Source organism: Syngnathoides biaculeatus, chromosome 2 (genome assembly GCF_019802595.1).
Source record: "Syngnathoides biaculeatus isolate LvHL_M chromosome 2, ASM1980259v1, whole genome shotgun sequence".
NCBI lineage: Eukaryota > Metazoa > Chordata > Actinopteri > Syngnathiformes > Syngnathidae > Syngnathoides > Syngnathoides biaculeatus.
Genome location: NC_084641.1, coordinates 9338128 through 9359843, shown reverse-complemented (window position 1 = coordinate 9359843; position 21716 = coordinate 9338128). Strand labels below are relative to the sequence as shown.

General features: G+C 41.1%; 1 protein-coding gene across 12 annotated transcripts in view; it reads right to left on the bottom strand.

The window, feature by feature from the left end:
- LOC133506988 (membrane-associated guanylate kinase, WW and PDZ domain-containing protein 1-like) overlaps window positions 1–21716 on the bottom strand; it is a 99496-nt gene that overhangs the window by 29105 nt on the left and 48675 nt on the right. For 4 of the 12 annotated variants that reach the window (XM_061831472.1, XM_061831533.1, XM_061831543.1 and 1 more), the window contains 10 exons: window positions 16711–16830; window positions 13613–13801; window positions 11947–12214; window positions 11455–11543; window positions 11050–11088; window positions 9432–9489; window positions 9193–9308; window positions 8173–8295; window positions 7810–7995; window positions 6123–6734 (listed from right to left, as the gene is read on the bottom strand). In XM_061831472.1, the coding sequence (XP_061687456.1) occupies window positions 6123–6734; window positions 7810–7995; window positions 8173–8295; window positions 9193–9308; window positions 9432–9489; window positions 11050–11088; window positions 11455–11543; window positions 11947–12214; window positions 13613–13801; window positions 16711–16830 (1800 nt within the window). The remainder of the gene's footprint in view (window positions 1–6122; window positions 6735–7809; window positions 7996–8172; window positions 8296–9192; window positions 9309–9431; window positions 9490–11049; window positions 11089–11454; window positions 11544–11946; window positions 12215–13612; window positions 13802–16710; window positions 16831–21716) is intronic. The other 8 variants (XM_061831511.1, XM_061831553.1, XM_061831498.1 and 5 more) reach the window with 6 other exon arrangements.

Below are 21716 nucleotides of genomic sequence, written 5' to 3'. Positions count from 1 at the left end.
TTGCACTCTCACTTCTTTTTTTACATTTTATCAACGAGTCCATCTTTGCTGGCCACAGTCAGATCTCATTCCTTCCCCCATCGTTTCTCTGCTTTGCAGTGTCTTCTAATTTTCGCTTGTCTTTTTCTGTGGGTCTCTCAGGGGACAGGTGCGCTGTGCACCATTGTCATGGCAACTGCAGTAGAAAGACAAGATGGAGAACACATTGCTTGGCCTGGCCTCCTTTTTAAAAGGCAGAACTGGCGTGTGTAAACACCAGATGTTGTTGTTTACAATAGTCAATTAAATGAGTTGAACATTAAAGCAAAGTTTGGGAGTTTATTATTGTAGAGTATTATTGCAATGTTATTACCTATGTTATTAAAAATGAATGCAGTCGAGGTTGAGTTCATGTGTGGGGGGTTCATTTTCGTGACAGGTGGTATAAACCAGTGGAGAGTCACGCTAAACTGAGTGTGGAAATTTGGTAGACAGGCGCAAACCGGCTTTGTTAAAAGAGGGAGGTTTGTGCCCCTGTGGATAAAAACACAGCTGACTTCAGTCATGTCCAATCAAAGCGACTCCTGTAATTCCCTTTAAATGTACTGAACTCACAGTCTGACATGGAGAGGTTTCTGTATGCAATAAGACAATGTATAATTGCGGCCATCTGTGCATTGTCACTGTTCTTGCCTGACAATGTAAGCCGGTACCCTTATTAAGACAGATGGTGAGAACTGCCGCCATCTTAAATATGTCCATTGACATCATAAATCTTTCCATGATCGAATTTGTGGACACCCTTCATAGCTATGCCAGCCTTGTGGGATTTGATTAAGAAGATCTAATAAATATAAAATAAAAAATAAAAGCAATAATAATAACGGCTTCAATGAATTGATTTTTTATGATGAGTGTTTGATGCCAGCTATTCACATATTTATGTATGGAATACGAGTCAGTGGCTCTCGTTACCAAAGTCTGTCTGCAGCTGCAATCAAGTGCACCAAAATCGCATTACACCAGCAGTCCACCTTGCAGCAAAAGTTAGACTGCAGCACGTTTAGGCATGTTTTTGTGCTTCCCCACAGATGTGCCATCTACTAGAATAGAGTCCACAGTCTTGATGACATCAGTAAGTAATGCATTTCAATCTCCAAACATGCCTTGTTTTATATCTACAACCTTTCATCACGTAAAAGAATATGGACCAGAAAATCACTTCTAGAACCCATGTTTGTGCCTCATTTACAAACCTTTATTTTGATATAGGCTTCCCAGCTCTGACTTTTGATTCGTGCACCGTTTTCATTCTAATTTGACATTTTAGAATGTATTGGTGAGTACTTTGGAACATTATTTCGTAGAAGCTCTTATAACAAGTTGCAAAATAGTCATACAGTGTAACTGTGACACATACTGTTACCCATTATTGGAACACATTACTGTCACACATTATGCAACCGTTTGCCACATGTTAACCAGTTATTTTTGCTCACTTCCACTGTCAAGGTTTCTGGGTGTTTCAAAGCCACAATTTGGAAGAAAAAAAATATTGCACTCCCTCATTACTGGGAATCTCGATACAGTGGCCATTTATGCAATAATATCACTATTAGATGAGCTACCGTGACATGGTGAGAGTCACTGATCCACTGATCTGGGACACTTAAATACCCAACAGGTTCGAGCACATTGATAAAAATATGATAACCTCTTTAGCTGAAATCTACTTTGTTCCTCCTCCTTTTGTTCCTCAACAAAGCATCTTGAGCTCATCCCAAGCCCCCTTGCAGTGTTTTCAGATCTGTTCAAGCCTGTTCCACTCGCTTCTCACTGCCGTTATCCTATAGTTGTTCCACTTCCACAGTGGAAACATGATCCCCAGCCTTTTATCCAAGACTCTTGGGTCCTCAGATAATTGCTCAGGAATGATCATTCGTTACCTAATCATGACATTTCTCTCAACTGGAATCAAGAACAGCTGCAATGTTTTGTGTTTGTTTGGTTAAACGTCAGGACAAAAACATCCATCACAATTCAATTAAAAAAAACAAATGAAAAAAAAAAACATATTTAGTCTGCACTGCTTTTTCTTTTATCCGAAATTGAAATGTTGCAGATTGGCAAGGTCCATGCAGGTGTGCTTGTTGTCAGAAAATAAACACATACACACACAAAATCTGTTTATGTTTCATGATTAATAATTGAAGGTCCTCATGGTGGGATTGGTGGTATCATCTAGTCATGCTGACACAAAGAATTGTTTGATCACTGTAAACTCACTCAGTATGATGCAGTAAAAAAAAATTCCTGCTGATATCTGTTGCAGTCACTCACATATGACGGGCACGATCACGCCCGCGAGCCATCCACCTCGCAAATCTGCACAGTCGAGCACGAAAAAACACGCGTAAAATTTGTTACGAGTAGAAAAAAATAGATATTCAAAGACGTCCCTTATTTTGTGTAGTCTTGACATTAATTTACGAGTTTATTTCATAAACATTGTTAACTAAACAAGCCTGCTCCTAAACAATCAGTCTTCACCCGGAAAGAGGAAATGCAAGTTAACCGTAGTGAGCATGTCCGGAAGTGATGGCAAAAGCGCATGTTCCGAGCTGCTTTACGTACTGCAAGCGCATTTACGTCAAAAGTCATCAATATAATGATCCATGTCAAAAAAATTCAGTTACACCATGGGTGCTCAATGCGTCGATCGCGAAGCAGTTTTGGTTGATCGTGTGCACCAAAAAAAAAAAAAAAAAACGTTATACTACCATCCACCTCATCGCTTGATTGAGGCGTGGCCAATACGTCAAGCGCACACACATAAAGGCGGGTTCTAGCAAGCCGGTCTCCAATTTAAGGCAGTCGCGGCAATGGGCGCGTCCAAACATCCCCCCAACCCGCCCTGCCGGTCGATTAAGAGAGGCTGGCTGCTTGAAAAGTAGATCGTGGGGGGAAAAAAATTCTAGGATATAACACAGGTAATGTTTCAGTATCTAAATATAATAAATATGAGATTGTGATTTACTTTGACTTGATCTAAGTTCTAACACGGAGACTTGTCTGTCCATTATATCTAAATGTGAACGATCCCCCCCGTACCGCGTTATCTTGAAGTTGAAAAAATTTACCCTCTACATGATTTAGGAAGATAAAATCTACTGCTATCTTTCATCAATGGCTTGACAATAGACGCCGGAAATTACGCAAGATTATAACAATACATCATGATCAAATAAAATGATTTGATTCTATGAATATTTAGTTTTGAAATTGAATGTCTGTTGACCTCTTCAACAATGTCTGTTTCAGTCTGTGCAGTGTCAATAAATTAGGATTATGGTATTAGGTAACAACGACATAATCGGGTATAACAACTCAGTAAGTTATTTTAAGGTCTTGAGATTCCATCCCTAATCACACCCACAACTTTATATCTGCAGGCATAACTGGTGGACCACACCCGTAACTTTAAATCTGCGGTCATAACTGAGCACACCCATACATTTTTCAAATGTCAGTGTCTGCTGTTGGTCAAAGTGTTTTAAAACCAAAACCAATGCTATTCATTAACATGTCTGTAGTGTTTATCACTGTGTTAGCATTAAGATAGTGGACATGTGTGTTTTAAATACACGATGTGAGATTTTCTTTGCTTTATATAGTTATACAGTAAACCTCAACTTGTAGGGAATTTAACAGGTTGCAACCTCTTTTCTAAAGAGTCTTCCTTAGGTTGCTCTAGGTCGGGTGTCGTACGTCAAGGCACCACTGTACACGGTGTCCCAAAAAATGTCTACACAGTTTAAATAATGGTGTTCTTTTTCACGTTAAAAATTATTCAAATTATAATAAACATCATGTTTACAGTTATTTAAAGTGTGTACATTTTTTGGGGGGACACCCTGTATACAAATCTGAGCTCAGGTTTCCATTTCACTGGCATGGTGCAGCCCATTATAGAACAATTAAAGACATTGCAATGTCAAACTGAAGAAAGATGATATGCAGCCTGGACCAGTGACAGCTTAAGATTCAGCTCACTTGTGCAGTAATTTCTTTGCTTTCTATGCACATCCATTGTTGTTTTGGTCAGATCTCTCTCTCTCCTCTCTCTCTCTCTCTCTCTCTCTCTCTCTCTCTCTCTCTCTCTCTCTCTCTCTCTCTCTCTCTCTCTCTCTCTCTCTCTCTCTCTCTCTCTCTCTCTCTCTCTCTCATCAAATGAGGCTGACATTTAATACAGTATAGCTTTGTTACTTGAGCAGATGAGCACAAGGATAACTCAAAACGTGTGGTGCTTACACCAAACCTGCTAGAAATTGGGATGATTGATGACAAATGATGGATTGTGTGTGTCCAGTAGGTTACATTACCACTAGGAAAACTATTCTGGATGTTACATTTAATTGAAAAAAACTTTTTTTATGGACATGGAAAATTGACATTATCTGAATTTCCACCAGCACCCTGCACCTGGTTAATTTAGGGCATGACTGTTCTGTTATGAAATTATTTGGATTAATGTTTTTCATATTCATATTTGCAAATTTTAAACAGGATGCCCCTCCTGACACAAACCTCTGCATTTATTTGGGCTCGAAATTTACATGAACGTTGGCTCACAATATTGCAAACACTAACCTTGTGCCCCATCGGTCGGTATGTTAAGGAACCGTTTTAGCACAGTAAGGTTCCATTCATTACTCCTTTTTTTTTTTTTTTTTTTACACATTCTAATTTTTCTTTCATTTTCAAGATTCACCAGGTGACGTTTTCCTTTCGTGGCAAATTGTTGAATTCCGTGTAGCCTTTAGAATAAAATGCTACAAGTTCAAAACAGGAAGTCAAGTTAAAACTTGCACATTTAAACCATGAAATGTGATAAAAGAGTTTAAATTAATTAATTTAACAATGCTGTATTAGGCTTTTTAGTGAAACAATGAATTTTAAGTCAACTAGGTTAGTTCCACATACATTGCCTTTTAGTTCATTGGTTTGATATTCGTACTAAAAAATAAAAGTAATTAAAAAAAAAGTCAAATGTTCATTTTAGTCTTTGCTGTGGGCTGCTAACAAGATCGATGCTCAGAATTTGGACAGGCTATATAAACCAAATTTTTTTAGACCCACCCCCTGAAAATAACTTGAATTGATAATCACTTGGAATCGGAATTGAAATAATTGCTCAAAAGATGTCCTACCCTCACCTTCCTCATGCCCTAAGTCATCCAAGGAAGGCTCCAGCTCACTCGGAAACAAACATTTCTGTGCAATGCTCACTATGTGTGGGGTGTGTGCTGTGATAGGCCCTCTCATTTGTTTCACGCTCACTAGATGGTTAATGTGCACGAACCTCACGCAAGCTGTGTGTTTTTTTTTTTTTTAACCAAACTACACAGTAAAATGCTGATATTTTTTTTCCAGTGATAATCACATTCCATATCTGAGCAGGCATAGTTCCATTAAAAAATAAAACTAAAAATGTCCTGAATTAAAGCTGATTAGTGCATCACCGTGTGAACAAACAACAAGCATTCTTGATTCAGGCTTCAGCAGTGTATAATGGCGCTGACAAAGTCTCTGAACTGAAGTTCAAAAGCATCTGCGTCCATAATGCAAAAAGCCCCGCCCTAATATGCTACCCCCATTCATTTATTCTGTCTTGATATCCCACTTCTTCCCAGTTTCATCTGTTCATTCCAGCCCATCACCTCTTTAAGGCCTCTTTACACACATGCGTAGCCAAGACTAGCCGTAGCAACACTGCTGACTTGGAGCAGAACTATGGTACATTTTTGGCTGTGGTGTCCTTCAGCAAGACAATGATACCCCCCAAACACCCCAGGCGCTTCAGCTGTCCCCTGCTGCAGTCTCTTCTACTAAAAAGTATGTGTGTTAAATGTGATGGGTAAAATGCAGAGAACAAATTTTGTGTGCATGCATGCATGTTCATGTTCAGACGTGCTAACCAGTCGCCCACCATGCCGCCAGGGATAAACCTATTCTTGCAAATGTTTTTTTTTTTTTTTTAAATATGATTTCTCCACATCATGTGTAGGTCCAGACCATATCCCGCAAAATAAAAAGGGCATTCACTGTATAGCAAAAATGCAGTGTCAGGAAGCCACGCGTACCTCTTTGCACCAGCATTGTGACTTCACTTCCTCGGGGGCATTTGCTCAGCAGGTCCACTACCTGGTTGTGGCTCATGTTCTGGACATTTCTTTTGTTCACCTCCATCAGAATGTCCCCCTCCTTGAGGCCACGACAGCGTGGGTAGTCCACGATCTGCTTGACCCGTTGCCCGCCTCCTGTTAGGCTGTCTGCGATTGTGAACCCAAACCCTTTGTCTCCCTTCTCCATATGGATAGTGATGAGCTCGGGCTGGGTGGCTATAGACGAGGCCAGGGTGACCACGTCGCTGGTGTAGCCGTGCAGGCTGTTGGACAAAGCTTCAGTGGACGGGCTCTGCGCCCGCGGCTCTCTCTGGCCGTTGAGCGGTCCGCTTGGGTTGGAAGGTGAGTCAAAGGTTTCCTGTCCATTGACAATAATAGGCTCCTTGTCCAAGATGGCCACCGAGGTGACCAGACTGGTGTTGGGGTCATCGGGGTCAAAGGGCAGTGGGTAGCCACGGCATAACGCTAAGTCCACCATTGAGCCAATGGGGATGGATTGGAAGATCTTCACCACCTGAGCGTGGGTGTAACCCAGCACGATGGTGTCATTCACACTGACGATGACATCACCTGCATCACAAAAAAATAAATGTTAAAAGGATCACATTATGTACCATTTTCCACAATTTAAAATACAGTGTACCCCTCAATTTGTAGGAGAGAGGAGCTAAGCTGCAAATAGTGAATAAGTATTTTGTAAAGTGGTTTGTAATTTCTTATGGATGCCACAAGATGTCGGCAAAGCATTTCACCAGAGAAGGGTTGTATGATGTTGATAGGAATTGAAATAATCAGTGATAAGCTACAATGGGGTGTAGAAAGCACAACCATGATGCCAAATTACATAAAAGACTATTCAGTACTTAAATTACAAGGGTCATTAAAAGCATTAGCTACCTTACTAGCCTAAATTGCAGAAAATGACCTGACCACACACGGGCAACAAAAAACATGCTCACTATTACTTTATACAATTCGTATGCTGGTAAGTCATTAAATTTGCCTTTGATCATGAAACAAAATTTGAGAATGCAGGCAAATTGTAACAACCAGGGAGACTACATAGTTGCATCAGAAGAGAAGCAAAAGCAAACGTTCAATTTGACTGTTCCATATGAGGTGCATTCAGGGACAAAACAGGACATCTCAAACGCAGATAAAAATACCAACAAATTAAAATTAACAACCACCACAACGCTAAGATGCCTGTAATTTGCAAAAGCAGAACCACTAATATGTGGGGAACTAATCATAATAGATGTTACTTCCTTTGTCAAAATACCATAAATACCCCAAGAATTCCCACAGACACTCTAAACAGCAGTGTTAGTAGAAATTGCTTTTATATCCTTTTGAGTCCAACCCACACATCAAAACATCACTGTTTTTTTCCATAAACTAATCAAATTAATGAATATATCTATTCAGGAATTGGCAAGCTACAAGTTCTTCTATCAAGCAAAAAGGTGTGTGATATTTAATAGCTCATGAGACAGCGACATTTTTCCAGCAAAAAACGCATCACGCTCAACATTCCCTCGTTGCTTGTTTGCTGAATGAGAGGCATTAAGTACCGGACACCAGAAAGCAACAGCACCTGGGAAAGAAAACAGTACCTCCTACTGATAGTGAACATGTATTGCACCTGTCTCCATCTTGCCATCCACAGCCGCGGGTCCGTCTAACACCAGACTCTTGATCTGGAGAAACTCATCTGGCTCATCTCCTCCGACCACAGTGAAGCCAAAGCCACGACGGCTCTTCTTCAACTTGGTGTTGATGAATGTTCCTTTCAGCTCAGCAGGATTTCTAGTGAAGAACGGCTTCCCTCCTGCAAAGTGTTACAAAAACATCACATTCAAGTCTGCATTTCACATTTTTTGCGAGAGTGGTACTAATAATCAATCGAAGACTGATATTACTGTACAGCAAAGAGCAGGTCAAAAATTTCAATTCAGATGTAGTTACCATGACGAACAAACACCATGACCCGTGAGAGGACACTTACGTTTTGCTCCTGTTGGGACCGCAGGTAGAGTGGGTGGGACTTGAGGGTCCCTGTAGGTCTCAAGGTGGTTTGGAACATAATTTACCAGTGGCGCTGCAGCTGAGGAGTGCTCCTCTATCCACTCTGTCGAAATAAGCCCTTCAGGTCAGTCCCCACTTATGCGGCACATGGTTGTATTTCCATGGCATTTACGTATGTATACGCATGACAAAGACACACAAAAAGGTTAGTCCACGCACACTCATGGGACCATTCATTTGATAAACAATTTACCATCTATTGAAATTCCACACAAATGAGCTGAACTATCACTTTTGATTGACATTTCCAAAACGGTGAACGAAATGCAAACATTGTGTTTATCATACTTTGATTACATACAATTTCCAGCCTGCGGCCCAACATGTGGCTCAAAAATATCTTATGATGCAGCGCAGCTCTACACTGCAAACTCCAATGACAAAACATCTTGTTAAATTAATATAGTGCACATCTTTCATAGTGGTAATATATAGTGAGCATTATTTTCTTTAAAAAAAAAAAAAAGAATAGCAGTAGTTTTTTGTACAGCCTGTGGGATCTCATCAGATTTACAGGTATAGCCAGGGTCAGCGTTGATGAGAGTACATAATGAACATTTACCCTATCTGTGCGTTTGCTTTATACATGATCCAGCACAAAACAAAGCGCAGGCAAAAAAAAAAAGTTACATTTATGTATGTATGGTGGCAAAAGTCTAGAATAATTGTAAAACTGTCAATACTGAGAATCAGCATGTGGTACAACAAATGCATTTTAGCAACTAAAATTAAAACCTCAAAAGGCAAAACCTGGGCTTGGGCTGGGTCCATTTTGTTAAATATCTTCAATAAATGTGATTCATCTGGCACGTGAATGCCTTTTTCCTTTAAGAAACAGCAAAGTGAGATTCTAGCACCCAAACCCTGGTGAGCGGTGGAAAATCAGAAGGACGAGACAGTCACAGACACAAAGAAAGAAAGAACTTGGCAGGAAACCAACCTTGAATGTACCGCTCACCTTCTGGAGGTTGCGGCTGCTGCTGCTGCTCCTGCAGGATTTTTCGTCGTCGCCCCTCAACCACTGGATTCTCGTACTGGGTCTTTCTGTTGATATGACTGATACAGAGGAGAAGAAAGGTTCGTTAGTGTTGACAGCTATGTAGTTTAAAATGTATAGAAAAAACGTATTTTTGTGGATGGGCAGCTTGAGGGGATATGCCAACAAGGTGATTCACTTACTCGACATAATAAATTCCGTACACTGGGTCATCAATCCTCTCCCATCCTGGCGGCAGCTCTAAAATTAGATACAGAGCATAAAACATTGAACAACAATCAGCCATCACTGAACTACTGTCACAACAAACCAGCATTGACTGCCACCGGACAAACTGATTATTTGCATAAAGAAGAATATCGTGTGAGTGATGAGATGATACTTAGACACAACCATTGTCCATAGCTGTCAGAAAGCATACTAATTGAAATCATGACCGACTACTGGTCATCGTCATAAAAAACAAAGGATTACGCTGTAGCATTTGTGCCAGGATCTGCGTGATAGGTGAGGATGTTTTAGAAGAGGTGAAACACTTAACGGAAGTGATTGATATCCATTGTGAGCCGACAAAGCCATTCCAAATGTCACATCTGTGACAGTATGCTGGCATCTCACTTTTTCTTCTCACTGAATTTGATTTCATACAGTGAATTTCAGAGCGCTCCAGTAAATAGTTTTTTGTAGGGCTGAAGTTCATAATCGAGAGCGCTCCGCTTCTCAGTTGCCAGCAACAGTAAAGACTTTTAGGACAAGCATGAACATCTAATTTAAAGACCTAGATCTGCTTCAATTACCTACATCCATTCATCTATTTTCTGAGCTGCTTATCCTCACAAGGTTTATAGCAGTGCTGGAGTGCTTTTTAACCACCTTGCTAACCTGAACCACATAGATAGGAGGGTCCGCCTCCAAGATCTCGCTCTGCTTTCTCATAGGAAGGACGATGGGTGGAATCGAGGTCTTCGACGGATTCTCCACACAGTCTCAAAAGGTCCTGAGTTGAGGTCAGCAGCTCCCCATCCTCACTACACACAGTATTGATGGTACACTGCTACATTTTTCAATGTACTTTATACTGGATATTTTGGAATGCTTTTCATATGAATGATGAATGAATCCGAGCATTGGGGGGTGCTTGGTGTGTATTTTACACCCCTAAACCACGAAATAGAAGCAGAGACCATACCATTGTTTTTTTGGGACATCTAAGATGCTTATTTCTTATAAATTGTAAATGATGCCATTTTTAAGAGTAACGTACTGCTCTCCATCGCTTTGCTGGCTGCTGGGTCTTGCTGAGCATCGTGAGTGTTGTAGGTACCAACTGAGTCACTGGATGATCGCAATTCAGCTAGTGCTGGTGATCATATGCTAAATTACTTATGGTGCTGTAAGCAAAGAATTTTGGTCTGAATATTGATGACTACAACACCTTGTCCTGACCAGAGCGCCACTGAATTATGTTTCTTCTTATCGGTCCAGTTTTTTTTCTATATTGGACATATGAATGGTTTTCTCCATTATCGAGACAATAGTTATTAGTGTAATACTTATTGTGCATCCCTATAGTTAAGGAAACATCATTCCACTCAGCTGGGACCACACATTTCAGCTATAGAAAACCTAACCTAAGAAATGTGAGAGACCCCATCAGAACATCACATGCTGGAAGGGAACGTATTGCCATCCATGACGGAGTATGGGCCAATCCGTGCTTCTTTGAACCTCAATAGCATAAAATCTTGGCAATAAATCTGGTGGTGATGACCATAACGGTAAAAAACAGAGACATCCTACCTAGATCACCCTCCAGGTCCTCTGTATGTATCCCCTCTTCTCCAAGGTGAAAGCAAGAGGAAACGGGGGGGAAAAATGAAGAGCAGAAAAGAGATAGGGGGTAGAATCGAATCAGGTGGGGAATGAAGAATCCAGATAAAAAAATAAAATGACAGTGAAGACAGGAGAAAAATAGAGAACGAGAAACCCTTTAGAAAGTCACAGCAATGTATGGTGCGGCATAAAATTAGAGCGGTGGTTTGCTACTTTCTTGTTTGCCACATGACGGTGCAATTTCCCCACATCAGTTTCTTTAGAAACTTAATTCATCAACTGCCTAATAGGCAACTACTTATTTTTCTCAGCAAATAACCTTTCATGATTTCAAACTGCTAAAATAGTAAACTGAGCTCTCTGGAAGCTTACCATCATCATCATCGCCACACTCTTCCAGACTCCTGGAGGCTTTATCTCGACACCGGGGATCCAACCATGATGTGGTCTTTGTGTTATGGCTGAAAGAATACAACAAAAAAAAAAAAGAGTTGAAAACTGCTTTTTAGCTAAAACAAGTCACGTCAATAACAATTTGGATTTGAAGCATTTTTGCAAAAATATCAACGAATGGAACCCTCTGCTGCACAGACAAATAAGAATAACAGTAACACATCAAACAATAAACCTCAGATTTGACCTTCAATTGTAAGAAAAAAAAAACAGTTATTTGAAAAATGACCACACAAGCTATTTAAATGTAAAGCCATGTCCTGGTGATGTGCCTTCGTTGTGTTGCAAAAAGGACCAAGAGCTGGAGGTAGTCACCTACTTTAACCATTTCAGTTCGAGCAAAAATAAATAAATAAATTGATCAATCAACAAGTGAATTCAGACTGTTAAATTCTGAGCTGTAACACGTACTCTATGAAGTAAAGTTCTCCGCTCTCAGTGTATGCCATCTCCCAGTTGTCTGGGAGCGGCCCCAGTGCATCTTCCGGAGAGACCTGCGGCTCCGCCAGGGTCTGCTGCCCGCTGTCTGCTGTGGAGATGGCCGCATTGTTCAGACCGCAGGAAGGAGCGTTGTCACGTGCGGGGTAGGGCCGGAGGATGCCGCCGCGGCTCTCATCCTGGTCGCTAGAGTTACCTGTGCACAATAAAGGAGAGGGGAAGAGACTACGCACTAAGGATCCTGGGTCACAAAACAGGTACAACAAGGAAAAACAACAAAGAAGAACAAAAGACATTTTATGTTTTACATGAACCAGAAAAGAACAGATTACATTTCAAGCAGGCCATCCTAATCTAGCCCCTTTCTGCTTATAATGTAGTGAAAGGACTTCGGGAATATGCAAAGTTTTTCCACCAACAGTCTTTCCCAAACTATTTCTGACGCCCACCCTCTTATTTTTGCCACAATTCAACCTTAGTTTACAGAAACTAACTTTCCAGCACCTGCCTCGAGTTATTTCCCATCTTTGGCCCAGTAGTGTTGCATCTCTTCCAAGGTCCTTTCAGGCCTGATCAAATGCTAATTCAACATTATGGCAGCCTGGCAGGTGGACAAAAGGGGGGCGCACATCCACAGTACCAAGAGAGTTGGGAAAACCTCAAACTAACAAAACAGCAAAGAGGAAACTGGAATTGATGGAAACATCCATCCAATTTCCATAATCCTCACTAGGGTCACAGCTGTGGTGGAGCCTATCCCAGCTGGCACTGGGCGAGAGGAGGCCTACACCCTGAACCGGTCACCAGTCCATTCCAGGGCATATACACCATAAAACATTCACACTCACATTCACACCTTCAGGCAATTTAGAGTCCTCAACAAGCCTAGCATGCATGTTTTTGGGATGTGGGAGGAAACTGGAGTGTAAAGCGCTCTGTCCTCACTCTAATTGTACGGGTTTTCTAATTCTAATTTCCAAAACAGCCTCAAACATCTCCGAAGTATTTAGAAACTATTCTTAGACTATCCAAAATTATTAAATGGGAGGATGGATGAAATAAATCTACTCAAAATAACGGTAATTGCGGGTACATTTTTTCATTTAAAACTAGTGCCTTACTTCCATTTGCATGGCATGTTTAATTCTCATTTTTGCTACTTATCTTTTAGAACTTTTATTCTTGGTAACACAAACCTGGACCTACACCCCAATTTCTTTTTATCTGTACAAACACAATAACAATTCTGGCTTTATATTGTGTTTTATTCGATATGAATAGTGACATAAGTCACAACATTTAGGAACCCCAAAAGGAAAAGAAGAATACGATTTGGCTTTCAAAACATGCCTGAATAATCTCCCCACCTGTCCCCTCCTCGCAGGCAGATGGCAGTGTTTGGAGGGTTGTGCGCAAAGAAATCAGCCTGACAAAAGACATGATGTAACCAGCAGACATGGAAGATCACAAACGTACACATTCTCATCCTCCAACTGTGTTCCTGATCTCAGACATACGCAACTCATACACACATACGCACGAGCACATTGTGAGGACTAAAACAAAAGAAGATGACCCCACAGAGATAGTAAGAGAAAAGTGACAATGAGGCAGGAAATGCACTGTGACGCTTTCTGACCTGTGAAAGTGTTGTTCATTTCCAAGGCCCGGTCGTCATCGTCATCGTCAGCAGGCACTACTCGGACGCTTTGCATTTCATTGTAGGATTTAGTGCGCTTCGGGGTAGACTGCTGGGAGCCTGCATCTCCGACAATCACTGTCCCAATGACGGGCTGCTTAGGCGGCTTGGGGGTCCCATAATAGTTACCTAGGCAACGAGGAGGACATTAGCATGCTTGAGAGGGAGAAAGAGAAAGTGATAGAAAGCTGGGACTCAAGAATAGACGGTAAGTGCAGGGAAAAAAAAGCTTGCAGAACATTATGAATCTCTACCAGGGGAAACCGACAGTTAAGTGATTTATTGTGAAGACATTATTGATAATCATCTTATCAAGCATGAAACTTGAGTAATTGGAATTGGGTAAATGACAACATGGGGATAACACTGGATCAAACACGGCTCAACTGGCTCATCACACCGTACAAAGTGGGAACTTTTTTTTTTATCCTTCTGCTTTCTAAATGTATACAGACAGATTGAGAATATAACTAAAACATGAAGACAAAATAAATGTATTTGGTATGTCTATTAAGTATATACATACCCACAGTAAGTGCAAAATTGAAACTTGAATTAGCTGCTAATTTAATGGGCACCCGGTAGCTTTCCATAAAAAGATGAAAACACAATGAATCTATAGTGTAGGACGTTAGCATTAGTCTACACAAACAATTAAAGCCCTGAGCATGGCTCAAATTATGTTCCCACTTACCTGTGATACTCATTTTAGGACACACCTTAGTTTAATATGTCCAATTCTCCCCCCTGTTCTATTATTTATATTTCTCTCAAGGCACCAGCATTTTTGTCCAGCCCTGTTTCCCTAAACTGGTTAGTCAGTCGGGTACATAAAGACACGGACAACCATTCACACTCACATTCACGCCATTACTGAGTGGGGACTGAACACACGCTGCCAGCACCAAAATCATGCAAATGTACAACTATACCATCAGTAACTCACGGTCTAACGTTCATTGGTTCATTCTCAGTAGTTTAAAAACATTTATTCTCAGTTATATGTTATTTCAGTGCTCCATTGGGAGGTTTTTTTTTTTTTTTAATATATTTGAATACCAAATCTAAAAACAATATCATTTGCATGGAATCAGCAGAATCAACAGACCTGCTTTAAGAATGCATGCATTAGAGTGTGAATAGGAATAGTTAACAGAGTTAACATTATTAGTTGGATAAATTCATCCATCCATCTTCTCACTTATCCTCACAAGGTTCATGGGGAGTGCTGGAGCCTATCCAACCTGTCAACGGGCAGGAGGCGGTGTACACCCTGAACTGGTTGCCAGCCAATCACGGGGCACACTGAGACAAACAGCCGCACTCACAATCACATCTAGGGGCAATTTAGAGTGTCCAATTAATGTTGCATGTTTTTGGGATGTGGGAGGACACACGAGTGCCCGGAGAAAACCCCACGCAGGCACGGGGAGAACATGCAAACTCCACACAGGCGGGTCCACGATTGAACCCGGGACCTCACAACTGTGCCACCGCTTTACTAGCTGATCCACCGTGCCGCCTGGATAAATTCAGTCAGTGGAAAAAAAAAAGGTTTTTGGGCATATTGTATCACACACATTTCTACTGGATCTAGTGAAGTAAAACTGTTAATTTTATGCAAATTATAATATGTGAAAGGCAAAGGGATTCATTTCCCAATGATATTTGTCAGTAGCTACTTACTATTGCAAATACAATATATAAAAGACAAAACAATTCCCCATATACTATCATTTAAGAAGCCTTAACAAAGACAATATTATTCAGATTTGACTGACAATGTCAGACCAATTTATTTAACACTATTTATTATTGTTATTGTCTTTTGCAGTGGTGTACAATTACATTCTACTCAAAGATCTCAACTTTGCATTTCAACTAGGGAATCAAAATACTAGTATACACCATTGTGTATACATGATTTGGTGTAGGGGCGGCACAGTGGATGACTGGTTAGAACATCTGTTCAAATCCCAGCCCCGCCTATGTGGTTTTTGCCTGTTCTCCCCGTGCCTGTGTGGGTTTCCTCCGGGCAATGCGGGTTCCTCACAATCCCCAAAACATGCAAACTAGGTTAATCGAAGAATCAAAATCGGTCGCAGGTGTGAACGTGAGTGCAAGTGGTCGTTTTTTTGAACGTGCCCTGCGGTTGGCAGTTCAGGGTGTACTGCCCGAAGACAGGTGGCATGGGTTCCAGCACTCTTCCGACCCTGCTGAGGATAAGTGGCTGAGATAATGGATGAATGGAAATGGTCTAGGTCCTCTACAATGAAAAAAAAAATTCATCAAGTTTAGATAATGATATTGCTAATTTAGCTAGTTCTACAAAATTACAACATAAAATCACATTAATATTGTCATTGTAAAGTGTTTAAATTAATCAAAATTTAAATTAGTCTCAACAGTATTTCTTTTTTGAACATTAAAATCTTTAGTTTATGTACAAAATGGATGAAAAGGAGTTAAATGAAAATGTAAAATATTGATTTGGCTACTTGAAGTAAACATCACACACGACAGCAAACATGCATTTTCATATTAGCTAGTTCTGAATGAAGTTAGTCTTCCTCAGTTTTCTGGCCCAAGACTCCTGTGGACAGGTGTGTGACAGTGTGTGAAAGGCTGAAACGTGCCAACACAGAGTTGTGGAACGCTGCCAAGCAGATTAGTGTTGTAACATCCTCTCTCTGTCCTACGATAACAGAATCACAGGGCCTTCCACATAGACATACATACTCCATACACACATACACATTTCCTCACATGTGGTACGTTTATCCATGCACACAGGTTTGTGTTCAAGTATGAGATTTAGAGCATGGGAAAACACAGCCCTAATCAGATTGCGAGGGACAGATGTAGCGTGACGCCGGCACTTGCAATCAAGTCTAATCTGAAATGTCCGATTTTACAGTCCACCTGTATGGAGGGAACATTCATTTGGATTATTGCAATGCTTTTTCTCACTGGGATGAATCAGAACACCTGGCCGAGTCACAGAGAATGTCAGTCATCATTATTGTAGTCATCCTCACCCTCATACGTTCCAATTTCAAGCAGTGTGCCCCTCTCTTCAAGTTCTAGAAATTCTTCCACCGACAGAAAGTTGTAATCCACCCCTGGCACCTCTCCGTCTCGCGGGGTGCGTGTGGTACCTGTAGGTGAATAAAACAAAAGTTACGTTGCCAATAAATGACTGCAATTAAAGTCGAGTGAAAAGGGAACAAGGGTTGAAAAAAAGAAAAAGCTACTCAATCCATCTATACATCCTTTTTCTTCCGCTAATCTGAGGTTGGGTCGCGGGGGCAGTAGCTTTAGCAGTGAAGACCAGACTTCCCTTTCCCCAGCCACTTCATCCAACTCTTCTAGAGGGATCCAGAGGCATTCCCACTCCAACCAGGAGACACAATCTCTTCACCGTGCCCTAGATTGTCTCCAGGATCTCCTCCCGGTGGGACATAATTGAAAGACCTCACCAGGGTGGCATCCGGGAGGCATTAAGCTCAGATGCACAAGCTGGGGGAGCAGCGGCTTCACTCTGAGCCCTCATTTTAGCAGCTTGCATCCAGAATTTTTATTTTTTTTTGTCATGACTCAGAGCTCGTGACAATAGCTGAGGGTAGGAACGTAGATCAACCAATAAACTGAGATCTTACCATTTCATTTTACCTCATTTTTCACCACAACGGACCATTACAAAGTCTGTAGATACTGGACTGACCCCCCTGCCAATCTCCCTTTACATTCTTCCCTCAATCGTGCACAAGACCCCAAGGTACTTGAGCTCCTCTACTTGGGCCAGGATTTCAGCCCAGACCTAGAAAGGGCAGTCCACCTTTTTACAACTGAGTATCAGGGTCTCAGATTTGGAGGTGGTGATGTTCTTCTGGACTGTTTCTCACACTGCAAACCGCTCCAGTGAGAGTTGGAGATCACAACTTGATGCTGCTCACAGAATCACATTATCAGCAAAAAGCAGACATGCAATACTGAGGCCACCGACGCATTGGCTACTCGCCCTCCTCTCCAGCACCTCTGAATAGACCTCATCAGGGAGGCCGAGGAGTAGTTGGAAAACACCCACCGGCCCCCTTTTTTTAAATCGGGATTAACACCACCCCAGTTTTCCAATTCAGGGGCATTGTTCCCGATGTCCATGCGATGTTGCAGGTAGTGTCAACCAGGACAGCCCCACAAAATACAGAGCCTTTAGGAACTCCAACATAACATCGTCCACTTGGAATAAATGTCCCCGCCTCTCCCGGGATGTGGGTGAAGTTATGCTGCACGGATTCAACCAGACCCTCACAATATGTTAGGGCCTGCCAGGTCATATGGGCATCTTCCCCCACCATACTACCGGGTGGTGATCATTTGACAGCTCGCCCCTTTTCTTCACCAAGATGTGGCCCCAAGTGCAAAGGCACAACCACAAAGTCAATCATCGAACTGTGACTCTCTCTCTCTCTCTCTCTCTCTCTCTCTCTCTCTCTCTCTCTCTCTCATTAATCAGACTCATTACCGCCATTGTATATAAGCATATAAGCCTGTTTGTTCCCAGAGATCCTCGAAAAAGTATTGGAGCCTCTCCTAGCTTGCTCCAATGTTCCTAACCCACGTCATTCGTCCCACCAAGACAGCTGTCTGTTCTGTTCACTGCCTCACAGCTGTCCATCCAGGACCACCTCCATAACCTTTCATAAATAAACTGTTCATCATATTAAATCTGCCTCCGCCTGCTCTTGGGTCCACCTCCTCTCAATCCATGATGGGGGGAACGTTCCTCCCAATCACCCTCCTTCACTGCCCACGTGAGTAAGAAAGTCTCCCAGCAGAATTATGAAGCCCCCAGAGGGGCACTTTTTGCCAAGGGTACTACCCCTGCCAGGGGAATAAAGCCCTAGACAAATTAGTTCCTAGGATCATGGGACACACAAACTCCTCCACCACATTAAGGCGACGGCTCAAGGAGACATGTTCATTCAGCTACTATTACGAATAAATGATATCACATTAGAGGCACCATGGAGAAAATAAGTGTTTGGGGAGAAGCAACCGGGTCACACAATTGCACAATAAAATAAAGATCATTTCGAGCAATGAACATGTCCTAATCTTGTTTTACAGTCCAGTGGTACCGTGAGTTTTATTAATTCTGTGACCACGATCATAACTCAAAATGTGTTTCTCTATTAAAATAGAGTAAAATGCCATTAATCTGTCCCAACATTCTAAAAAAAAATCTAACAAAAATGTAATGTTTTTGAATCAGGAAAGCATTATTATGTAGCACTTTATATATATAAAAAAAACTTTAATTATATAATTAAATAGAATGAAAAGAATTGAACAGTTATGACTACATTCTTTTCTTCAATTTAATGGTCATCGTCTTGCTCAGTCTGGTGTGTGATCCTTGACCACTTTGGGGCAATAGTACACATACAAACACATACTGCTTCACTTGGGATGCTGTTCCATTGGGTCAATGAAACTAAATCGTTTTCACTTTGCTCAAAGAAACTGACACCATACGAAACAATGAAGACTAGCATGGACGATTGTGAGATAGGATGGCACATCAGGTGGCAGAATGAATTGATTGTTTAATTGTGTTTGTGTTGAACTGAGGCCATTTAGTAGACAAGACAGACACACAAAACAAATCCCTCACATCAAAAAAAAAAACATGAAGGATCATCTAACCGTTTTGTATTCACTTCAGCGGTAGGAGATGAAAGTGAAGTTTGGGAGCTTGACTGGTAGGACTGGGTGGTCCCATAGTGGGAGATGGTTCAGAGGCTTGGCAAGCTCTAATGAAGCTGTCTGCTGAGGCGAGAGTGAAGCTGTCATTTCAGGCTATTCCCCATAGTTGAGGGCTCAAAAGAGATGACTAATTCTAGTGTGCTTATGTTGTAGAATATTGACAACTACAAACTGCTAAGCTTCCTCACGGTGTTACATAAGCACATAACTAACAAACAACTATTGTCTGTCTTGTCAGTTTCCTGTTTAAATTGGCCATATGTACAGTGGATATCAAAAGGCTGTTAAATGCCAAGTGTAAAGGGTAAAATGATTTCCAAATATAGTCAGATGTTAGAATGCATTTCCTTATTTTTCCATTTCTTTCAAGCCGAAGGCTGACGGTTTTGTGGTCACACTGACTCACATTGTTCAGAATTCTCTTCACCTTGTCCAAGGCCCACATTCAAATTTGGAAAGATAGCAGTCCCAAAAGCTCTCAACTCAGCCCAAGCAACATTGGTCACCGAAATGTCCTCATTTAAAACACACTGGAGCAACTTGGCCACATAATTGTAGAAGAGAATTAAATTCAGATTTAAATTTAAACACGTTGGGCTGAAACGGAACTTCTAAAACATTTTATGCATTCATTATTAACAAATACAAGAAACTAATTTAGTAGCGAGTAGTGTTGTGTGATGTACCATAGTAGCAGCCATAGACGTGACACGTGTAAGATTTTATTCAGTTAGAAAACATGGTGCAAATGAATCACGGGTGATGACAGTCATGTTGATGCATTTGACTGATATAGTATTTCTGCCTTTGTTTTAAGTCAATTACTTTGCTTTCAATTGGCAGGTTTACATGGAGCCTTGTGTTCCAACTACGACGTAGAATCACGTTAGAAGCCCAAACCCAATGAAAATGCGCAATATAAACACCTCAGTTGGAAGAAACAGGCTGAAACCGAAGTAATTTTATTTGGTTTCATCTGGGGTAGATTATTCTTTGCCCAAAGCGGTCAAGATATGTAAACAGTTCAAATTGGAACAGTCAGTGTGTTTTCTGTCTATGTATGCTCTGTATTGACAGAAATGTGCAGTGTGTTTTACACACTTGAAAAAAATAAAAAGTGGCTTTCAGATACAGCTGGTCTCCGACAGAGTGTGAAGCTCTGTCTCAACGTTCGCAGGATCTTTTTCTTTCATTTCTGCTGTACAAACATCGACAACTAAAAGACGGTATTTTTTCAGTTCAGGATGTTTAATACCACAAGAGTTGATATCACAGCGCTGAAGTTTTTCTATAGCCGCTAGTTTATTCCCTCCTTTTATCCTGTCTTGGTCTACATCCTTATAGGGGTGTGACAGAGTCTAACAATGTCTTAGCACGTTTCGTATGTGTGACTCAATGCTTTTAACTCTTTTTTTCTTTTTTTGGGGGGAGTGGGGGTTCTAGTTCAGCAAGCTTAGGGTGCATGGAAAGAAATTCAAGGCCGTAGGACTGGAAAGTTCACAGTAGTAAACAAGACATAGACCTGAACCGATCTAAAATATGTGCTAGGAGGCCTATCTTCACAATATCTTTTTTAAGTCCTCGTAACTTGTTTTTCTTAAACTGTTGCTTTAATAAAAGTAGTCTCGCAGCATGTGATGTTTACATACACAAATCTGAGCATATGGCTTGGGAAACGGCTGTTCTGAATACATGGAGTGGCTCATCTAAACACCAGATCAGAATAGATGACGTCAAATATAAACAGCTGACCTCAGCTCTTCAATCAGAATGATTTCAATCAGAATTTTTTTTTTTTTTAAAAGTCCACGAAAACACGGATAATGTGCAACAAAACATTGCGGCTTGTTGTCCTTAAAACCCTTTTTGATCATCTTTCTCTTCTCTTTCCAGGGGAAACAATGACCGGGGCATACTCCTAACGCCAGTTCTGAACAACAAACAACAATCATCAGTGGGAACATGCCTTCATAAACCAGGCACTGTTGTTATGAAGGTAAGACTTTTGAAATTCTACCTAACCCAGCTGAGAGTAGATTTTTTTTTTCTTTTTAATGTTTAGCTCGTCACTGGTGGTGCAGCGGTACACTTGCCTGACTTTGGTGCAGGTAGCATAGGTTCAGACTTAATTTTGCACTTATACTTTCCCAAATGTTCTGTGGTGAAAACCATCGCTGCTACCTAGAGTGGCAAAACCTCTTCTAAATATGACATCACCACCACTTTTACAACTGTTCTCAAAAGCATTTTCAGTCTGTGAAAGCAAACGGGCAAC